Consider the following 22,077-nt stretch of genomic DNA (forward strand, 5'->3'; position numbering starts at 1 on the left):
GGCTGATGATCAATGACTCACTCTTGGACAGACAGACATTCTCTGCTTCATTTGGTCAAAGTACAGTACTGTGCCAAACACTTGCTTCTGGCAGTAGTTGACTAGGCTGATGATCAATGACTCACTCTTGGACAGACAGACAGACCCGTCTTCATTTGGTCAAAGTACTGTACTGTGTCAAACACTTGCTTCTGGCAGTAGTTGACTAGGCTGATGATCGATTTGGAATGGACTGATGTTTCCTCAATCAAAGTCATATTACATTCAATCTTATTTGTCTCTTTCAAAATTCCGCTAGAAAAGAGTGGTACAAGATCATAGACGCTATGGCAATGAGTACCAGTGATTGACAAAACAGATGTAGAAGAGATCCATACTATCTGTTTGAACGGCCTGATGGAGTCAGAAAAGTCCGTCTGTCCGAAAGGAATCCGACTGCAGTGGCACGACCCTCCATTTCGGACAGACGGACTTTTCGGACCCCAATGAGGAACGTGTATGTCGAAAAATGGCGACATCCAGTAGCCTATCTCCTTTCTAAATCACCGGTACTCAATGAAAGGGTTCAACAACATCGATCCTCTTACAAAAACTCTTTCCTAGCAGCATTTAGCACAGCAAGAAGACAAATTAGTTTATTGCAAATCGACTAACTGTCTACTAAACTACTGCCACCACTCGCAACCAAGTGTTTAGCACACCATTTTCAACGTCAGAAAAGCGGTCAAAGTCTGTCCGTCCAAGCGTGTTTCTACTGCGTCGAATCAGTACTGCCGCGACTCCTGTGGAAAGAAAATTACCTGGCCATGATCGACTGGTGTTTTACTACTGTATTTTATGGCCGTTTTCGACACTATACTACCAAGCCATCATCAAGTCAAGAGTACGTCCGAAACAACACCATCCAATTTAACCAATCACTACTGTCCAAGCTAGACAGCCATTTTCTCTATGCAATTCCACTCAACTCTGCCAAATGCAATCGGCCAAGATGGCGGAGCTAACCAAAGGCGATATTATGGGAATGAAAGTAGTAAAATTGAAGGAAGAGCTCTCCAAGAGACACTTACATGTTGGTGGCAGCAAAAGTGTGCTGATTGCACGCTTACTAGAGGTATTATCATCAACGTAGAGACTTGCTACGATGACTACAACTGTGCAGACTATCATCTTCATCAATCATTTCTTGACTGGACAACAACGAGTTCAATTAGCTTGATGACATTGTAATCTTCCTTAGCAAGATGCGATTCAAATCCTTCTGTATTCTGACTTAGCTTGCCTTTTCAAAATCAACTGATCCAACACTGATCGGCATGATCCAAAAAATACAGTCATCGCAACGTTACTGCACATTGTAATCTTCCTTAGCAAGATGCGATTCAAATCACTCTGTGCTATATTCTCCTTCTGACTTATCTTGCCTTTCAAATCAACTGATCTGACACAAATCAGCATGATACAAAAAATAGTAACGTTACTGCACATTGTAATCAAATCCCTCTGTATTCTGCTTATTCATCCTAACGTTACTACACATTATAACTATCGATTTTACTCGTTCAAATCCTAATCTCAAGTTCTCAACGCATCCACCAAGATTGCACAAAAAGAATCATCTTCCCTTAGTTTGACATGCTATTGTAGGCCATGGTACAATGATACAGAATGAGTCTACATCACTGTTTGTAATTGCCTACTCTTAATTTGAATACAAAATTAGTCAATACAGATATTCCCTTCATTACTAAACGTTAGAGTAGAACGGAATTCTACTGCACTTTCATGGACAAGGTTGCATTTCCTTTGCAACGTGGAAGCTATACAATGTTGGATAAGAATGATATTATACAGGAGCAAATACCATTCAATCCATTCTACTACAATCACTGCTCTATTGCATTAATACCATAACTAGCTTAGCATTGCGTAAGTATTTTACATAACATACACTTATATATATTTTAACAGCATGTTAAAAAGATGGAAAAAGAAGCTGAAGAAGCAAAGGCCACAGGTAATATCAATTTGTCAATACCACTATTCGTGTTTCTACACTATCAATACCTGGTTGACAACGTTACCTGACATAGTACTATTGTACCCTTCTTTTGCCTCATTTTTACAGAAAATCAAGAAGCAATGGAAGAAAATCAGGTATGAAGCTGTAGAAAATCAATTTTATTTTTATCATCTTCATGAACTTTTCCCCATAACATGAAATAGTATTGTTTTCATTGCCAGTATACTATCCTATGTAGTCTGAAAATCTGCACTTTGAATTTATTTTCAAGCAGTCTTGGCAAATAATAAACCAGGTCAATTCTTCATCCGGGAAGAATTACTGTACTGTATACTCGTTACAGTATACAGAGTATAGCTTTTGTAAGAATGAGATGCAAGTAGACGGTCAATATGGACTATACTTCCGTTATTTTATAAAAGTGATAGGATGTCGTTTACAAGCCTGTCATAGATATTACCATAACATACCAATGATATAGATCGACTGGATTATGAAAATGATGTAGGATTGATCTGCCGACTAAGATTGCTTATCTGCTAATAGAATGGCAGTAAAATAGCTTAGTTCACTTACTACGAGCGATATATATCGACTGCACAGTGTTATGAAAATTGTGTAGGAATGATCCACTACCTAAAATTGCTTATCTGCTAATAGAATAGCAGTAAAATAGCATAGTTCACGTACTACGAGTGATATATATCGACTGCATTATGAAAGTTATGTAGGATTCATCCGCCAACTAAAATTGCTTATCTGCTAATTGAATAACTAAGAGTGATATATATCAACTGTATTATGAAAGTTATGTACGATTGATCCGCCAACTGAAATTGCTTATCTGCTAATCGAATAGCAGTAAAATAGCTTAGTTCACGTACTACGAGTGATACATATACGACTGCAATATGAAAATTATGTAGGATTCATCCGCCAACTAAAATTGCTTACCTGCTAATAGAATAGCAGTAAAATAGCTTAGTTTACGTACTAAGAGTGATATATATCGACAGCATTATAAAAATTATGTAGGATTGATCCGCCAACTAAGATTGCTTATCTGCTGATAGAATAGCAGTAAAATAGCTTAGTTCACGTACTACGAGTAATATATATCGACTGTACAGTATTATGAAAATTGTGTGGGATTGATCCACCACCTAAGATTGCTTATCTGCTAATAGAATAGCAGTAAAATAGCTTAGTTCACGTACTACGAGTATATCGACTGTATTATGAAAGTTATGTACGATTGATCCACCAACTAAAATTGCTTATCTGCTAATAGAATAGCAGTAAAATAGCGTAGTTCGCCTACTACCAGTATATCGACTGGTTAATGTCTTAGATAAATTAAAATGGATGAGTATTTTTCAAATATTTTTAAAAGTCATCTTATGCATATCTCTAAATTTAGACTCAAGCTGAAGTAAAAGCGACAGAGGATCCTGCGCCAGCTGCTAAAGAAGAACAGCAAGTCGAACCTATGCAAGTTGAAACCGTTGATAATAATGACCAGGAGATACGCGATAAGGTAGTGCATGTAAACATATCGCTCTGACATGAGCCGTTTTATTATTTTGAACAATCAGTTCACTATTCAATGAATTTTATTAGGAATCCGATAAATCGGAAGTTGTACCTCAGGAAATTATGCTGGAGCCAGATAAAAGCAAAATTGACAAAGCTTCTGCTAGTAACAAAGAAGTACGGGCAGAATCTGTAATGATGTGTTGTTACAAAATGAATAATGATTTTGTTTGATCTACTAAATTATCTTGGTATATATTGCTAATTTAATCATTTTCTGAATTTTCTAGCAGCCCCGTAAAAATAGTAGACAACTAGATGTGACAAAACGGAGACTATCTGGTTATAGTAAGTCAATTTTCTAGGTCTATCAGTTTATAAAATGATACCTAGAATAAAAGTTTAATATGCCTTCTTAATCTTATTTCACTAGACGTTAAAAGTACTGAGGAAATAGAGAGTGAAAGTGCAGAAAAACAACAGTGGGGTAAGAAATCAATGGAAGATGAAAACAAGTCTATACTCATCAACACGAATCTCTTGCAGGTGCATAAACCTTAATTTTCTGTTGCCAAAACAGTGCGCTCTTCATATGCTTGCTTGTAAATGTTCGCACTACAAATTGCGACTGTCGACGATGCTGACGTTGCTATATTTATACATTCCTTAGGATATCATGAATGATAACTCGCCTTCCAATGATATCCAGGTTAGCTAGTTTTGACCTTCTTTAATTACTTGAGATTTTAAAGAATGGGACTCAATTTTAGGACGTCTTATTTCCAAGTGTAACATTTTTATTGCTTTACTCATTGCAGAATGAGAACCATGAAAGTACTCGCAATGTACAAGTAATGGACACAAGCAAAAAAGTAGATAATATTACACCAGATCTTAGGAACCAACAACATATCCCACCAAAGCTTAACCGTCAAAACCTAACGACAGGTTTGTTTTTTTTGCGTACTTGTAAAACTTGCGTAAATTAACCTTCGCTACCAATCTATCTTTCAGGTAGCAAAAAATTCGATATGAGTAAAAAGTATAGTAACATCCCTCAAGAATTGGAAGAGGTAACAGTTCCTGAGTCAGCCAACCCTGTCAATGAAATAGTGCATATAACAAATTTGGTTAGACCGTTTACATTGGTACAGTTAAAGGAGATACTTCGAGAATACGGAACTATTAAAGAGGATGAGTTTTGGATTGATAATATTCGTTCTAGGTGTATGGTTAAGGTATGTCTTCACAATTCTATCCAATAGTACTAAAGATTTGTGGTCCATTGCATAAATCTATGAGTTGTAATAATGATTGTAACCATCTTGGGCTCTTTTATAGTACTCTTCTACGGAAGAGGCTACAAGTGCTAGAAACAACTTATATGGTAAGAGATGGCCATCCACCAGCCCAAAGAGGCTGACAGTTGAATTCTCAAATCAAGAAGAGGTATAGAAATGAAATCGTATTATTACGAGTACTATATGTAGCGATAAAATTGTACCATCTGTCTATCCTGAACTGATCAATTTGCGTATATTTCCATGTGATTAGATGGATAGAGCACGGGGTATCCTAGCCGAAGAGGTCATGGAAGTTGAACCTGCTCCGACAAATACGCAAGAGTCGTTAGGTCCTGATAACGAAGACATAGGTAGTGTTGTGACTTCGGTTAAATCGACAGTGTAGATATAATCTCATAACAGGCCTACTTATCCAATTGCGTACAGCAGAAGATGACAGAAATAAGGATAATGAAACTGATGCACCCATTAATGTTTTGGACGAATTATTTCGAAAAACGGAGACTTCTCCTCACATATATTGGCTCCCGTTGTCGGAAGAAGAGGTAATCACCCGTAAACTGTACAGCTTATTCATGCTCTGCTTACGTTTATTAATTGATTGAACTTGCTTTAATAATTCCTTTCAATTTCGATTTCATAGGCCGGTAAAGTAAGGACTACTTTAGTTTCTGGAAGTGAGACACGCCAGGGTATAGAATTCCTACCAGGATCACGCACTCGTAGATCCGTAGAGCGACGCAACAATGAGAGAAGACGACGATCTAGATCGAGATCTAATCCACGTAGAGATTACACCATTAATTCAAAAGATACCTCGCGTTTCAATAATCGATCACGCTATTATAGTAGCCGTCGTTAAACCCTTCCTATATTTGTAATGTTGCGATTGAAATTGTACTATTTGGTTTGCATTTTGTACTTGCATCAGTATTGCCATCGATACGAATATGTCTTGTCTTTCTAAGATATCCTTTAAATTAATTTTGAAACTTAACTAAATCTCATCGTAATTTTTAGTAAATTGTTAAAATTTACTATGATCAGTCAATATTGTACATTAGTTATAGATCGTTTTACACCATAACAATATCAAAAAAGATATAAAAAGGCTGACAAATTGACATGATGAAAATTACTTTCTATCTTTCTTGAGATATTCAGATTTTCTAGCTACAGTGATTGTGATCATCATAGGACAGGATATACTAGCTACAGTGATTTGATCATAATGAACAGAAACATATCTAGATACCTCTGGTAACATGATTCTGTTGCATTACAAATATCAGTACAATCTATCAGTTGGACTTATAAAAGATGTAGTCGTACTCTGTAAATTAAGTTCAATGGTCAAGTTTACACTGCTTTTTACGTGTACAGTAGACAAAGCTTAGTATCAACGCATGAATAAGTATATCATGGCATCATGAACAAAAATACTCTTTGTCGGTTTACAGTATGCAGGTTATATATACATGCTGTATAAACAATATATAGTGCTAGATTAAGTCACTATCCATATGTCGTTCTTCATTAATTATAGACGAATAGAGAAAATATTCTAATAACTTCCTGTTGTGTAGTTTAACAGCATGATATAATACATAAATTCATTGGAAAATTATATTGTTGTAGTAATGTATTGCCTTGAAATTGTTATTTTACGATCGGGAGTTCAATAGGTAAAGTAGTCACGTAGCCTAAAGCAGCTTGCAATGACGTTAAACAGTATCCTTCTTCATTCATCAAGTAGCTAGAAAAAATGCAATTAAGACCGTTATCATATCTTGCTATTTACAACGGGCTCTATGGCTAATATCAATCTGGCGCTCTATTCCTCTAATTCTTTTCCCTCAGAACATACCTATCATCAATCAGTTCTTCCATAATGGTACTTTCAGATAATATTAACGGATTGGCAGCTTTGATGATCACAAAGCTTAATATAGGAAGAAGATCATCACATCCCCTATATGGTAATGCAAAATAACGGCGTTTTTAAGTAGTTGACGTGAGAAAAAGTTATAAAGAAAGAAAGCAAGCCAAATCCCATTACAAGGCATAACGTATTCTATACAGTCCGCACGTACATATTAGACGTAGCAGGAGTTTTCCTTCCTTTCCCTTTAGCTGGGCGGTTGAATTCGTCAACCGCTTCAAAAATTGCTCGAACTGTTCGAACTGCAAATATAGAATAGTTCTGTTATTCTTAATTTTTAGAAGCGAAACAAAATATTAACAAATGAAGGACGGCAAGCTGTAGATAGTTAAAGTCTTTGTTCCCACTTTAAGTCAGATAACAGCTTTCTCGTCGGCAATGTTAGCAATAAACCAAATCAATTACTCTCCTATTCGTAACATCCGTGTATAATGACTACCAGATATTTATGTTACCTAAGCACCGTAACTTCTTAGATGGGCTGGTCAGTGTAGTTAATTTCGATAGATTTTCAATTGCCTTTATGTAGGGTATCGTGTTGCGTGTTTCGTCCTATAGAAAATTATTCCTTAGTCACTACAAGAAATACTTAACAACAAAATATAGACTTGTACTTTAACATTATAAAATTGGTCATTTCTGCATTTACCTTCAAACAAAATTTAACCGGTACACCTAATTCCTGAGGCTGTTTCGTAGCATAAGAGCGTAATATTTCCGCAAATTCTTTTTCACGGTTGCTATTGGTTTGCCTGTGTAAAAAGGATATAGATTTAACGTAGAATTTCCTACCTACGGCATCTCATGAGGACAGTTTGATACAGCGATATCTAATTTCTTGTATAACTATCCTTACCTTAAAACAGAGACAAGTTCAGTTACAATACTGCCGTAAAAGGGTGACTCGAGACTTTCAGAGCAATAACTACGACCGTTAGGCGTATTTAGTTCTTCGCAAGCGATGATAAACATAGATCTCAATTTGCCTAAACAGAAAGGACGGAGTTTAGTAGTCCCGCAAGAATGCTACAAAATAATTTTAGAGTCAATCATCAGAGCAATTCCATCTCGTACAGAAGTACTAAACATTAGTCATACCAAAATATAACTGAATTTCTCGACATAGCTTGGCTAATTTTTTACTAAATTCAGAGACCAAATTATCTATGGAATTAATGGCATTCAGTTTATCACTGGATGTTAAACTGCCGTCGTTGCTACCATCGCTAAGATTATTCCCTTCTTCGCTACCCCCTTGACAATCACCACAGCCTAAATAAATAATTAATCAGAATCAAAAATCAGAGCCATCATAATCCGAAAAATTCCATTCATTCATTCTGCTTAAAGACCATTAATTCATTTTTAAGTAATTCACATCCTAGCACAATTTAGCATTTTCATCATAACATTTGCAATAACGATGTCAATAATGCTAGTATTTATGAGGTGTTAAAACTTGCCATCAGAATTTAAATCGGGTCCTTCAGCTGAATTAGCAGAGTTGATCGTAAGTGCTAGTTTATCTATTTCGGCTAATTTGGTATTAACTGATTCATGATAATCAGCCATCAACCTTGTTAAAGGATGATCCTTGTAGCTAATAACAATGAAGATGATACATTTATAACACTACTTGCAAGGTGCACCTAATCGTGTTATGATTGAATTCTACACGCACGCACTTCAGTATAACATTTATTTGCTTTTCGATAACATGGGCATCATTTGGGGTTGCTTTTAGTTTAGCATGTACACTTGCGGTCCATTCCTGCCGTTAACAAATAATTAATACATTACTAACTAAAGCCTTCAAAAATTAAATCCAATAAGGCTTTCAAACACGTTATTTTCGCTTCAATAATAATCGCAAGATAGGTTATTACATCAGAAGAGTTGAACTACTAGTAATGCAGACTATCGAATCTAACCAACAGAAGAACAGGGCAAGAAAGTACAAAAGTAGACCAATCGAGTGTACTAATAGTTAAATGTTGCAGAAATGGCATTCCTATAATTTATAGTCCCTACTCTACACTTTCAAGGAATCGGTGATTAATTATACTTACATTTCCTTTCTCAAACTGCCAAACTGATATAAGTAGCTGTCGCTTTTCGTCTTCGCTAACCGATAACGCCGCAGTAGATGCAACACGCCTACAAAAGAGATTTATAATCAAAATGCATGAAATTGAAGGTAATATTACAAGCAATGAAGAAAATAAAAGAAAGTTTATATTAATATTGATATTGCATCACAAACTACCATTATATAGGCACATTTCAGCGTTGTCAAGACAAACCTATCAAGTTCTCTTTTTAGTTTACTCTGTCTTTCTTGCATGGTAGCGATCAACTAAATAAAAAGATTATAGCATTAAGTTATAAAATTATAAATGAAAGCATGTACAACAGAACTATAGCTACGAGTTTTGAACTTTTAATGCATGATACAATATTGAAAAAAGATTAAGGCTAAGGTAAAGATTTTCACCTGCTTCTGTTTGGTTTCGATAATAGCTAAGTTTGCCAAAAGTTGGCGGTTCATTCTCAATCTCTAAATGAAGATAATAAATGTACTACAAATGAACTTACTGAAATAATCATATCAAAGACTGCAATAATTAATTTTTAATACAGTGCAGAATTCACACTTTTTAGTGCTTTACATCAATAATTGCGCAATTTCCATTGCTACAGTACTATGGTGATTGATCAAAAGAATCTATAAAATTTTGATAGATTCTCGTCATTCATAAACATCTCTAGTACAATTTTTTAAGATAGAAGGAACTACGCGCATGTCCATGGAAATAATTCAAATCCAGGAAAGTATGAAATAACTTTGAAACCTACCAAGAGTATTGCCGTCATATTTTGGATGTTAGAACTAATTCACAATCTATAAGCAGATTTACTACATGCACTTGAATAACGAACGTTTCCTATAAACTACAATTCTAGCATGCAAAACATTTATACTATCTATCATAGTAGTGCAAAGTGAATTAGATTTACATTAACATCCTCTGTACACTAGAACTGCTCTATCTCCATCCATGTACTTCCTACTAAAGTATACAGCGATGCTGAATCGATCGCGTCGAAAAGAATATAATTGAAAAAATTATATTTACATTTAGGTAACTGCCTCACTGATAGAAAGGATTATTTCTTGCTATATATGGTGGATGGAAATCAAAGTAGGGCGATCCTTATAACTGGTAATACTATCATGCATTTCTACGATCTTACAGTAAGAGTAATACAATATTCGATCATGATTGCAAACAAGAAAGGCCTGAACAGCTAAATGGGGACTTGACACTTTGCAATTGTCCACATGATCAATTGCCATCACGCTATTCTTGCATCATATAATAACTGGCGTTATTGCATTCAATATGAGTAATAGTCACCGATTTTATAATAGTAATGAAGGTGTTATATTTTACCACATTTGGAGGCTGCGGAGTGTTGTTAACAACTTCGAGTTTTTGCCGATATAAAGAGATGATGGATTCATTAATTTTCAGCTTTTTGGTCAACGAATCGGTTTCCTGCCTGTAACAGTATTCAAGAATATATCATTGTGCCGACTGTTTTATGATAGCATGAACATCCTTGAGATTTTGTACATCTTTTGCAAATGATAGATTTCATTAATTAAGACTAGGTCAACGCCATGCTTACTATACTGTATATATATATATACTAGGGTCAAGAATAAACCATTCAAGCCACGAGAACGTGATTGTCATAAGAGGTTACAAATATACGCAACTTAGCTATTGCATTTATTCATCACGTTGATCATGTTGTGAAATTATTAATTCTACCTGAAGTAATCATCGAAAGATACCATATTTTCGGATGAATTTGATTTACAGTTCGCTAGGGTATGGTCAGTTTGATTTGTATTAAAATGCTGCTGCTGTAATGGTGATGCAGGAGGTTGATTGGATTCATCTTCAGTTGGGCTATGAACACTTATCCGCATGAGAATCTTGGCTATCAATTCTATCGCGATTTTGTTGCTGCTGGCTTGGACTAGATTGAGAATCTTCTGATTTGTCATCTTTACCTAAGTGATAAAAGACGGCATCAGTGATACAGAGATCATCATCAATTGCAGTTTCACCTTGGAAAAGTAAGAATCATCGTGTTACAACAGACTCGACTAAGAATTTGATCTAATTATATACTCTTCGTAGATTAATTAGTACTGCATTCTGCAGGTTATTCCTCTTTGTACGAAATGGTTCTAATTCCTGTGGCATTATTATACGAGTAGGATTTATACCAATTTTACCAGATTCTAAAATTGCAGCAGATCGTTCAACACATTGTTTCAGTAGGTTCAATAGCCTTTCATTGGTTCCTGTTCTGATCTCATTCAAGTCTATAAGCCAAGTCCGATCATTATCACAACATATTGAGTTTGTGCTATTCTTATTGATCGTTTTGATTATTATTATTTTTGACTCTCACTACCACAGAATGCAATTTGTGCTCTTACTTTTATTAGCAGAATTTCCTTGAACAATTCCAATAATAGAGTCAGCACAAGTCAGATATTGAGTAAAAGCTTGCTATAACGTATGAATAGGATTCCATTTGAAAGTTCACGTTTATCCAATTGGAGAAACAATAAAATATAAATCAATGTTGGATGGATAAAGTGGAAACTAACACCCATTACAAGACCGAGCGATCGCAAATGATCAATCCTCCATTACAATCGAAGATGGGAGAATTGTCTCTCTATTGAAAGTAGTACAATCTACCATCTATTCTACGGTGCAAGATGAACCTCTATCATTTAGTTACCCTTCGCTCACGACTTGTACAGTAGACTTACCCTAAATTGGTTATTTGCATCCAATTCGAAGGCCTTTTTAATATCGTTCCGGATAGCTATCATCCGGTTGCTACTCGGCGATTGAATCCACGACATGATTATTTACACTATAAAATCATTCGTTTCAACACCAAAAATGATCGCTGTCTTATTCCACCGTAGCCAAAGGCTATTGAGGATTCTATCGCTAAAATTGTTCACCACTGTAGACTTTCAAAGCGCCTTTTCCACTTCTAAATAGTAAAGGAATGTGCTGGAATGCTTAATTGAAATTTGCATTTGATTTGATTTTACGATAGTCGCATTGGCAATGGTGAGTCCATATCGACAATAGTACCGAGTTTGATACGACCCAATACAATATATGCTACAGTATGAGAAAGAGGACCCTAAATGGATTCATCATTTTCAATGCTGAGAGCTAGGTGTGGCCGCGTGCAGCTGCGTAGTATACTATATTGTACAACACCCTGCAGCCTCCCCGTTGTTAACCGATGCAATAAATAAATTAAATTAAATTAAATTATATGTAAATTGCCATTAAATGGAGTGATGGCTGTAGCGAACACAGACACCAGCTGTAATCTGGTGGTAGTCTGTATTAATCTTGCTATAATCGATGGTACCCATTACTTATGAAAGGAAAATTGAGCTAGTTGATCTTCTTTAATTACGCAAACACCAACTCATCTTAATTAAAGTGGCAGGAGCTCAATTCATTGCAAAACACGAACTCATTTTAGCTAAAGTGACAGGAGCTCAATTAATTGCAATCTGGTGGTAGCCATTATTAATCTTGCTATGATCGATGGTACCCATTACTTATGAGAGGAAATTGAGCAAGTTGATCTGCTTTAATTACGCAAACACCAACTCTTAATCAGAGCGATAGGAGCTCAATTAATTGCAATCTGGTGGTAGCCATTATTAATCTTGCTATAATCGGTGGTACCCATTACTTATGAGAGGAAAAATTGAGCAAATTGATCTGCTTTAATTACGCAAACACCAACTCATCTTAATCAGAGTGATAGGAGCTCAATTAATTGCAATCTGGTGGTAGCCGTTATTAATCTTGCTATAATCGATGGTACCCATTACTGATGAGAGGAAAAATTGAGCAAGTTGATCTGCTTTAATTACGCAAACACCAACTCATCTTAATCAGAGTGATAGGAGCTCAATTAATTGCAATCTGGTGGTAGCCGTTATTGATCTTGCTATAATCGATGGTATCCATTACTTATGAGAGGAAAAATGGAGTTAGTTGATCTGCTTTAATTACGTAAACACCAACTCATCTTAATTAAAGTGACAGGAGCTCAATTAATTGCAATCTGGGTGGTAGCCATTATTAATCTTGCTATAATCGATGGTATCCATTACTTATGAGAGGAAAAATGGAGTTAGTTGATCTGCTTTAATTACGCAAACACTAACTCATCTCTATTAAAGCGACAGGAGCTCAATTAATTACGTCTATATTTCTATTAAATAGAGTAATGACTGCAACACCACTGCGATCTGGTGGTGGTAGTCATTGTTAGTACTGTATTACTATAATCGATGATACTCATTCCTTATGAGAGAAAAATTGAGTAAATTGATCTCCCTTAATAATGAAGCGAACACTAACCGATGCTAAAAGAGACGGTCTTAAGAGCTCATACCCGAGTAGTAGTCTTTATTAATATTGCCATGATTATAATTAATCGATAGTACCTATTATAGTACTTATAGGAGGAAAATTAGGTAAGTAATCTCCTTTCATTACGCAAACACCAACTCATTTAAAAGAGACGGTCTAAAGAGCTCATCCTGGACCTGGACTACCCCAGTGATTCTCATCTAAAATCATACTTTGTAAGAATAGATTGTATTGCTAGGCTCTTACACAAGCCCATAGGAGTATACAAATGTGTACATATTCCGTTTTATAACGGATTTCAAGGAGAACATTTTTTCATCCAAATATTGTAGATCTGATTCAGTGAAGAGTATCTATAACTTGCAAAGATATACACAGATATTCTAGTACCGGTGATATGTGAAATACTGCATCATGCATACAGACACCGTTGCCAGTGGTTAGGCCTTACACGATATACTATGGTACACAAAGAATGATAATGGCGATTATTTATTTACAAACCAAGATCGTTAAACATACTTGTAGTTCGTACATAGACGTATGAAATAGGCATTAGTGTCCATCAACAATGCAGTAAGGACTTTCCTAATTTAATTGCCTCCAAGTGTTTGTCCTGTACCCCACCTATGGCCCCGAAAGCCTTGGCCTTCATTTTCGGGTCTGCGACTGGCAGGTGGAACACCAAAACCACTAACACCACCGCGCCTACTAGGAAAATATCGATACCTACAAAAAAAAGAGGAATGATTAGAAACGTTTGCATTTAAAAAGCATGTCTAGAGTAAAAATTGTAATATCTAATCCAATCATACAGAAATGACGGTGTTCCTATGAGTTGACGTCCACCGTATTCTTGCGGGTACTTGAAGACAAGGAAGAAATAAACGTGGCCAACAAAAATTCCGATTAGTTCATCTTTACCGCTGAAAGAGTATAATAAGAACGTTACAGATTAGTCATGGAACACTATCACAACATTGAAGTGATATTGTACAATCAATGTAGTCCTTACGATCCCCTGATGACGATGTTAAATATAGCAAATACCCATGGCAAGTACATCGCCTAATTTATGAAACATTTCGATAGTGCAAAATAAGTACAAGTAAGGTTGAAAGTTTTTCTAGATATATACAATATTAGCAACCTTAAATTGAGTGCCAAAGAAGAATTGCACAATTACATCTCGATTCACTTGACACCACACATAAAGGACGCTTAAGACCATTGGAGTCATCAGTAACTATAATTTCCAGGATGGATTTAATTAAATTATACATGTTGTAATAATTCAATAACATCACAGAAGAGCAGTTAACATTAGTAATTTCGATGCCAACTAGAAGCGATTTATTCTACTACATCAAGGATGCACAAGTAACCAAAACATTTTATATTAAAGCGATTTTGCAGTATAGTATAAATTAGGATAAGGGGTAACTTACGTAAACGTTAAGTACAAAGCCAACAATCTGCAACAAATAAAATGAAAAAGTCAATCGTTGCCAAAATACACCAAACCATGCGCAACGAGTGTGACTCGGAAAAGTATAAAATATAACGCGCAATAGACATTATACTATAGTAAATCGATTCTAATATCATCAAGGTTTTATTTGGTACACTGTAAAGAACACTATGGCGCTACTACTCCTGGTCACTCTTTAGATAGAATTTACTGCATTTAAAAGACCATTTTATAGTGATTGGTATAAATAACCTGCATTGCTTGGTAAACTGTAGAGTAAATCGATCATTGTCATACTTATACTATTGAAGTGTACGTATTCGATAAAATCATCACCGTAATCATCATGATCAACTTACAATCAGAGTTAGCCAGCAAAATATTAACATAAAAATGAAGTCTGCAGGACGGCCATCAAATAGACCTTAAAATGAAATAAAAAATGCAATGCATTACATATAATAAGGTTCATTTTCTGTTATTTCTAAATCGAGATTCTCTTGTATGCTAATACGATGAAGTAGAAGCTAATGTACAGCAAGGAATAAAGTTAAGACTTGACATTAATCCATGCTGCCTACCATTATGACAAAGAATAAAATAATTGAATCATTATCTGACTGATCAATACTACTGGACGAGCATAATAATAACCTCTAAGCGCTTAGCATAATTTATTGAACGGTAAGACTTTACATCATACTCCAAAGCAAATCGACTACTTCCCATCAAACATTCACATCGTCAATGTTACCATGCAGTAAATACGATCATACTGTACAGTATATGGTTATACTTTACATCACTTTGGAACTTATTGTTGCAGTACCTGTTTCTAATCGGATAGAATAGCTATAAAGGAAGTATAAGTTAATTAAATATTGAAATCCTGTCATTGGATTGATAGGAAAGAAGAACAAGGCGGTCAACAATCTCCATATCTATAAAAAATAGAGAATGAGTAAAATTCATCACAATCGGTTACTAGATACCTAAACGTATAGTAATTTGTCAAATTTATACATCATAACTGAACAAATTGGTATTTTCTGGTGTGTTGTAACGTGCACATAAACAGCCATTAGTTATAAAGCTTACTAAGTACAATAATTACAACAGATCAACACAGTAGAAATTCATGAAATTACTGTTCCAAATTGCAATTTCTCATCACGCGATGTTGGTCAACCCGTCAATTTATATAAAAATCATAACTGACTCATCGTGACAACATCAACACCCATTCTATACAGTATATAAATGTATTACTAAGCTAAACTATATCATCATTATAATACTGTACGTCGATGGGTACAGCAGAACTTTTGAAATTGCTACTCCAAATGGTCAAATTGCAATTTGTCCTGGCAAGATCTTGTCTTGGTCAACAAGTTAATTTGCATAAAATCATACTGTCTTTACACCGCCAACTAGAACTAGTAATCGATCCTTGTGATAAAAAAGCACAAGCTTGTTACTACACTACTGAATTTTTCAGAAGATGAGGCTAGCAGCATGATTTATAGTATGTCTTCTATGGCCTACATAAAATTCTCATGAATTGCAACATTGTAGAGGTAATTTTATGTTTCTTATTTGATGCTCTGATGTCGACACAGTATGGCACTGAATGAAAGTATGTCTTGGATTGTTCACCATCCCTGAAATGTACGATCGACAACAGGATAGTTCTTGATTGGCGAGATCATTTCAAAGACGCGTTGGATTGCATAATCTCCATTGACTCTATTGCGATAGGAAATCAATCTTGACTTTCTATCATTTAAAGTATTTAGAAAACATGTTGTAGACTTTCATCATGTCCATGGAATAAAGTCATACTGTCGATGGCACTACGCCGTAAGATACTGTCTGTCATGACACTGTACGTATTGCTTAAGGAAGACTTTTCAAATCATCCTGTCCACTGGAAAATGGACTGTACTTATACTACCGCCATTGCTAGCACTTTCTATCTCCAGATACATCATTCATATGGTGTGCGGATGGATGATGCCAATGTACTATCGTTGAAATCAATTTGCCTTTTCGGTGTAACATGATCATGAGAAGATAGACTATGCTGTTAATGCGATGTCAATCGCAGGAGAAGATGTCATTCTGCTAGGCTTTTGCCAGTTGAGTGGCGTTGTGCAATGAAATGATGAAAACTACTGCTTCATTTTGATCAACTTTGTCGCTTCTCTCCCAAAGGCATCGCTACTTGTCTCTAGTCTGAAGTCAACTAAAGGTGAAATCAAACAGGCAAAGCTGCGTTGCAAGATGACAAAGTCATTTGTCTTTCCCTACCTGAAATTTATAAGCAACTTCCGACCATATCAGGAGAAAATACATCGGGTTGATGATCTTTAACCAACCAATCATGGGCAAAATTACCGACATGGTAAACCACTGCTTGGTTATAAATGGGATATTCTTATACCAATCACCAATATCGCTTTCTCCAGCCATACTTGTCAATTTAAAATTAGAAATCCACTGCAACGAAGAAGAAAGAGTTAATGATAGAATGGATGCAGTCAAGCCAATGGATTTGCCAAGTCTAAGATCAAACTAGGATGGAAAGTTCCACGTCGCTCTTTATACTGCAGTCCTGCTTTTCCCCCATCCATTCTGTCTGGCAGTCTGTAGCTTTCCTTTGACCACTAAGTCAATCCCCTAGTCCAGAGTCCTGTCGGCGTTTCCACTTGTGAGTGGAAACGGTGAGTTGGAGTATCACCAGTCTTTATTAGGGCCATACTATACACTAGCATACTCTACTCAGATCCTATCGGATAGAATACTTTCCTTCTTAATCATGCTGTGGAGTGAAAATTTGATGTTGGATAGGAATTTTGCTCTTTTCAAATGGTCGCTGACTTGCCGTACAGGCATTTGACTTGAGCGTTCTTTAGTATGCGATATACAACCGTAATTACGGTAGTATAATTCTAATGATACGCACTATGTTTTGCGTACCTACACTATACAGCTCGGTACTGTACCAGGACCGAGATTATTGCCTCGATGCTACTATAGGGATCGAGAAATTAGAACGTTTTTCTATGGATGGCATCGTTAATAGCCAAGACAACACCGATTCATTCTACTTATACAAAATCTACCTCTTTACGCTCAGGTATGCGTTGGTGGTGTAGTGGTTAGCATAGTTGCCTTCCAAGCAGTTGACCCGGGTTCGATTCCCGGCCAACGCACGCTATCTTTTTAGCAATTTTGGAGAGGAGCATTTTTTTTAGGCTTGCCATTTTCACTAACAAGTAACAACCATAGCGAATGCTTTCTTCATCATTTTCGTCATTTTAGTGTTCTTACCTGCTACATTTGAAGTCATTAAGAGATCAATAGGCATTGCACTGTATCGTATCTGTTACAGTATAGCATGGACTAGAAGCCGAGGGCTCACCTTTGAATGCAGTGCTGGGGAAAATGACGTCATGATTGACGTTGGTAACTCAGGAGTTGCAAGTTGACGTTGACAATGATTATTAATTCCTTAATGATAGGATTAAAACTGCATAGAGCATCAAAATGAATTCTCCAATCATATAGTAAATATTCTAGAAGTACATTTAGTATTGATTTTGAAATTATATCCATTATTTGTAAGCATACGAGTATGTTCATGTCTAGTAGCTTATTAATTCTTTAATGATAGAATTAAAACTGTATAAAGCATCGAAATGAATTCTCCAATCATAAAGTACATATTCTACAAGTACATTTAGTATATTCATGACTATTAATTCCTTAATGATAGAATTAAAACTGTATAGAGCATCGAAATGAATTCTCCAATCATACAGTAAATATTCTAGGAGTACATTTAGTATTAATTTTGAAATAATATCCTTTATTTGCAAGCATACGAGTATGTGCATGTTTAGTAGCTTTCGTAATACTGTACGTTTAGGGTGCAATGTGTATACCAGTTTTCCATAATGAAACAATCGTGATTTCTTACTGTCTTTAGACCTTTTTGCCAGTATTTTAACACTCTAATGAGCATCAAAATGAAGTGCTCTCCAGTATCAGATGATGTGGGTGATGAATCGGCGATCAAAGTAACTTCAACATTACTATTAACATGTTAATCGACTACACGGCATTTTATTACCGGCAATCATAACATCCATTACAACAGACCGAAAGTAGAAAGCAACCTACATGTTCCGAAGTATATAGGAAAGAATGTGAACTGCCTTTCTATTCATACTGTGACATGACATATCCTAATCCCCTTATTTATTTAGAATGATATCTAGTCCCCGATTTAATACTGGGAATATCTTTGACACTTCTACGGTATACCCGTATATCGTACATCGTTTATTCACTGTCAACATGGATTTGACGTACAGAACCACATTGTTCTGCATAAAAGTATACCCGAATTCTGGTTAAATAAATAAATACGACCGACGGGTATAAATATAAGTGAATATCAAAAAAGACCGAAATTGAATCATCTTTATGAAGTTGAAAAATCAACGATCCAACAAACATTCTTTCTTTTCTTTAATCAATTATGCAACATACAACAAGAATTGATTGCGATTTGCCCATATTTACACATTTTAGCAATGCTATGCACGTATATATAGGCTATTGACCAATACTAATACTAAGCGTAGACTTACCGAACGCTGATACGTTAAATTGTCAACCTGGGTAGCGAGTATAGTTAACGAACAAGATTCTATTTCATATAAATCCATATTAAAGGTTAAATTGATGAAGCTGTCGCAGAAGTTCTTTTATTTTTAATAAAAGATTTTACTTCAGCGAAGAGACATTTTTTGTCTTTAGTAGACTACGGCAGTTTCGCTAAGTTATAGTGATTAGAAATAATTACTAGTCTCCGACGTAGAACGAGCCATTCAATTAAAAGGGAAAATTGTCTATGTCATAGCTATGGTCGTGACATGAGCACTGCTTATACTCTTGTATTTCCATAAACGACAGTACTGTGCGAATCACTTAAAAGCGTCAATACTGTAATTTCTGATCACATAATTAAAATTCGAATCTCTAACAAAATCAAGTTAAATGAAAAATTAAAGGTGCTTCCAGTAATTTATGAATCCAAGAAGTTTTATATCAAAAAGCCATCCGGTGCCGTTATCTTGAAATAGTTAAGTGCAAATCTTATCTCACACTTTAAGTAATCGCATCCATATCACCTCGTCATCTAAGTAGATGTTAAATGTTCACTAGCACTTTTACTATACGTTATGGCTATAGTTGACAACCTGTGGCGGTGGTCGTATGAAATAGTATGTGGAAAAGTACTCGCGTAAAATTTCCTGCATCAACTCTTGTCTAAGGATTCGGGTAATACCAGTGCAAAACTTCCATCTAAGAGAACTAAAAACCCTGGTAAATCCTTACTTACTAGGTCGAATTCATAGCTTTTAAGATTGCGGTATTCGTCATGTTATCCCATTTTATTTGACTCTCTAATGCTCTGTAATATTGTGATCAAAGTATGACATTCTCAAAAATCATTTAACCCTTTCACTTCGTTCTTTAGATTTAGTACAGATCCAAGCAGCCATTACAAAAATCTGAATTAATAGCTACAACTTGGAATTAATAACAAAAATCCTAGTACTGTAATAAATTATCTAGGACAGCAATGTATTTACACCATTTTATAACCAAAGTGAGTAGATCGTTTTATTTCCCAGCGAGATTAAGCAAATTTAAAGTGTTAGGCAATAGAAACTTATCAATTAGAAATAGCATACTTTGCTAGATTAACTTGCACATCCATGATGAAAAATTGATTAAGCATCGCTAACTAGAACGTTCTAATAAAAAAAATTAAAAACTCATATTATCACCCAACGTAGGGTATTGATGGGATCCTATACACTGTAATTAGAACCCTCGTCAGCCAATAGTGGTATGGATATGGCTCCAGCCTTCGCATTACCTTTTAGCACTCGCTTATTATTAACTGTACAAGTATGTGAAGAAAATGTTTTAAGAAATCCAAGCCGTAGTAGAAACATTTCCTTGCCGATGTTCAATGACGATCTATTATTTAATTAAATTTCTACTTTATAGAAGTATTAAATTAAGTGTTTAACAGATATTCTTTTTTAATACATGCGATAATGTTGATTGTTAAATTCTTTCGTTTGTGGCTAGAAAATTTAAATATGTAAATAACCGGAAATATAACATCTACGCTGAATCCGCACTGATTTAAGTTGACAATAAAATGCCCGGTTTGTAAGCTTCAAAACAGTAGAATCGATGTTTCTAACATACAGTCCCTCATTCTTACTTAGAATACTGGCACGCATTCCTAAATGAAAATGATAAAAAATGTATTCCAGACTATATATTAATATGCAATTGGAGTGCTGTCATATTATGATGCATCACTCAAAATTGCCTACTATAAAAATTATACCTGTGAGTAATTTACTATTTAAAAATGTCAATTAATGCTGATGCAAAAAATTGTTATTGAAACGATTAATAAAGCAAAGCTTGACATCCGTCTTTGATACTTAGCAACGGTCAAGATGATATTGAATGGTTGGAAAGCTAATTATGAAATTTAATCTTCTTTAATTTCAATAAATTGACGAAGTTCACGCTGATATAATTACATTCGATATTAAGATGATTTACTCCTTTCATCTCATCCATGATTTCAACCACGTTGAATATTTTTAAGAATAAATAATATAATGGAGACATCTAGCACAATTAATCGTGATCATTATCAATAGATTCAGGAGGGGCAAATTATATTCTTGCATATTTAAGTGCTATTGTTGGTATCAATAACAAGCTACCAAGTAGATCCTCGCAGGTAACAACTTGGAAATCAATTAGAATAACAAAGGTAGCAATGTTAGGAGTGACGTTTTTTAATTAGATTAATCGATCGACAACATGTAAATAGAAAAGAGGTCTATTTATCTCTATTTCAAGTGCAATCCACTGTATATTATACAATACAAGTAGACTAGGACAGCAACGTAATAATATCATTAATTAGTATAAATTCAATATACCATAAGGCGGTTGTATTTGTGTCTATAGTGATCATAGTAATTGACTACCAGTAATGTAAAACTCGACCAACGATAACAACGACGACTTGGATGCCTGGGAATAGAGATAGTACTGTAATTAGATAAGTTGTCTTCTTTAATATCATCCAACAGACTTTTTTAATTTGGTAGTATAGGATTCATGCAGTCTTGAAAAGGATTAACGTTATCTAGTCTATCGACAATTAAAAAGGGAACGTT

At 35.2% G+C, this 22,077-nt stretch overlaps 4 protein-coding genes across 4 annotated transcripts; 1 reads left to right on the forward strand and 3 right to left on the reverse strand.

Annotated features, from left to right (window-relative positions):
* Positions 1 to 991: 991 nt before the first annotated feature.
* On the forward strand, positions 992 to 5,722 carry TRIADDRAFT_55789 (uncharacterized protein; the record flags this gene model as incomplete). Its single annotated transcript, XM_002111562.1, has 14 exons — positions 992 to 1,114; positions 1,972 to 2,017; positions 2,129 to 2,157; positions 3,444 to 3,560; positions 3,644 to 3,733; positions 3,847 to 3,904; positions 3,990 to 4,102; positions 4,227 to 4,265; positions 4,375 to 4,504; positions 4,571 to 4,794; positions 4,898 to 5,005; positions 5,111 to 5,210; positions 5,263 to 5,405; positions 5,504 to 5,722. The coding sequence occupies 14 exons, from the start codon at positions 992 to 994 to the stop codon at positions 5,720 to 5,722; spliced, it is 1,539 nt and encodes a 512-aa protein (XP_002111598.1).
* Positions 5,723 to 6,519: 797 nt separating this feature from the next.
* On the reverse strand, positions 6,520 to 9,676 carry TRIADDRAFT_55790 (uncharacterized protein; the record flags this gene model as incomplete). Its single annotated transcript, XM_002112058.1, has 12 exons — positions 6,520 to 6,616; positions 6,728 to 6,832; positions 6,954 to 7,044; positions 7,258 to 7,354; positions 7,452 to 7,554; positions 7,659 to 7,788; positions 7,901 to 8,074; positions 8,734 to 8,782; positions 8,872 to 8,959; positions 9,106 to 9,158; positions 9,297 to 9,359; positions 9,659 to 9,676. The coding sequence occupies 12 exons, from the start codon at positions 9,674 to 9,676 to the stop codon at positions 6,520 to 6,522; spliced, it is 1,068 nt and encodes a 355-aa protein (XP_002112094.1).
* A 1,106-nt stretch (positions 9,677 to 10,782) lies between these two features.
* On the reverse strand, positions 10,783 to 11,759 carry TRIADDRAFT_55791 (uncharacterized protein; the record flags this gene model as incomplete). Its single annotated transcript, XM_002112059.1, has 4 exons — positions 10,783 to 10,886; positions 11,115 to 11,204; positions 11,322 to 11,394; positions 11,664 to 11,759. 4 exons carry the CDS (start codon positions 11,757 to 11,759, stop codon positions 10,783 to 10,785), a joined length of 363 nt encoding a protein of 120 aa, XP_002112095.1.
* A 2,145-nt stretch (positions 11,760 to 13,904) lies between these two features.
* TRIADDRAFT_23843 (uncharacterized protein) lies at positions 13,905 to 17,254 on the reverse strand (the record flags this gene model as incomplete). Its single annotated transcript, XM_002112060.1, has 8 exons — positions 13,905 to 14,040; positions 14,127 to 14,237; positions 14,327 to 14,379; positions 14,462 to 14,557; positions 14,760 to 14,786; positions 15,142 to 15,206; positions 15,612 to 15,723; positions 17,093 to 17,254. The coding sequence occupies 8 exons, from the start codon at positions 17,252 to 17,254 to the stop codon at positions 13,905 to 13,907; spliced, it is 762 nt and encodes a 253-aa protein (XP_002112096.1).
* Between the last annotated feature and the right edge of the window lie 4,823 nt (positions 17,255 to 22,077).

This window comes from Trichoplax adhaerens, genomic scaffold (assembly GCF_000150275.1).
Source record: "Trichoplax adhaerens TRIADscaffold_4 genomic scaffold, whole genome shotgun sequence".
NCBI lineage: Eukaryota > Metazoa > Placozoa > Uniplacotomia > Trichoplacea > Trichoplacidae > Trichoplax > Trichoplax adhaerens.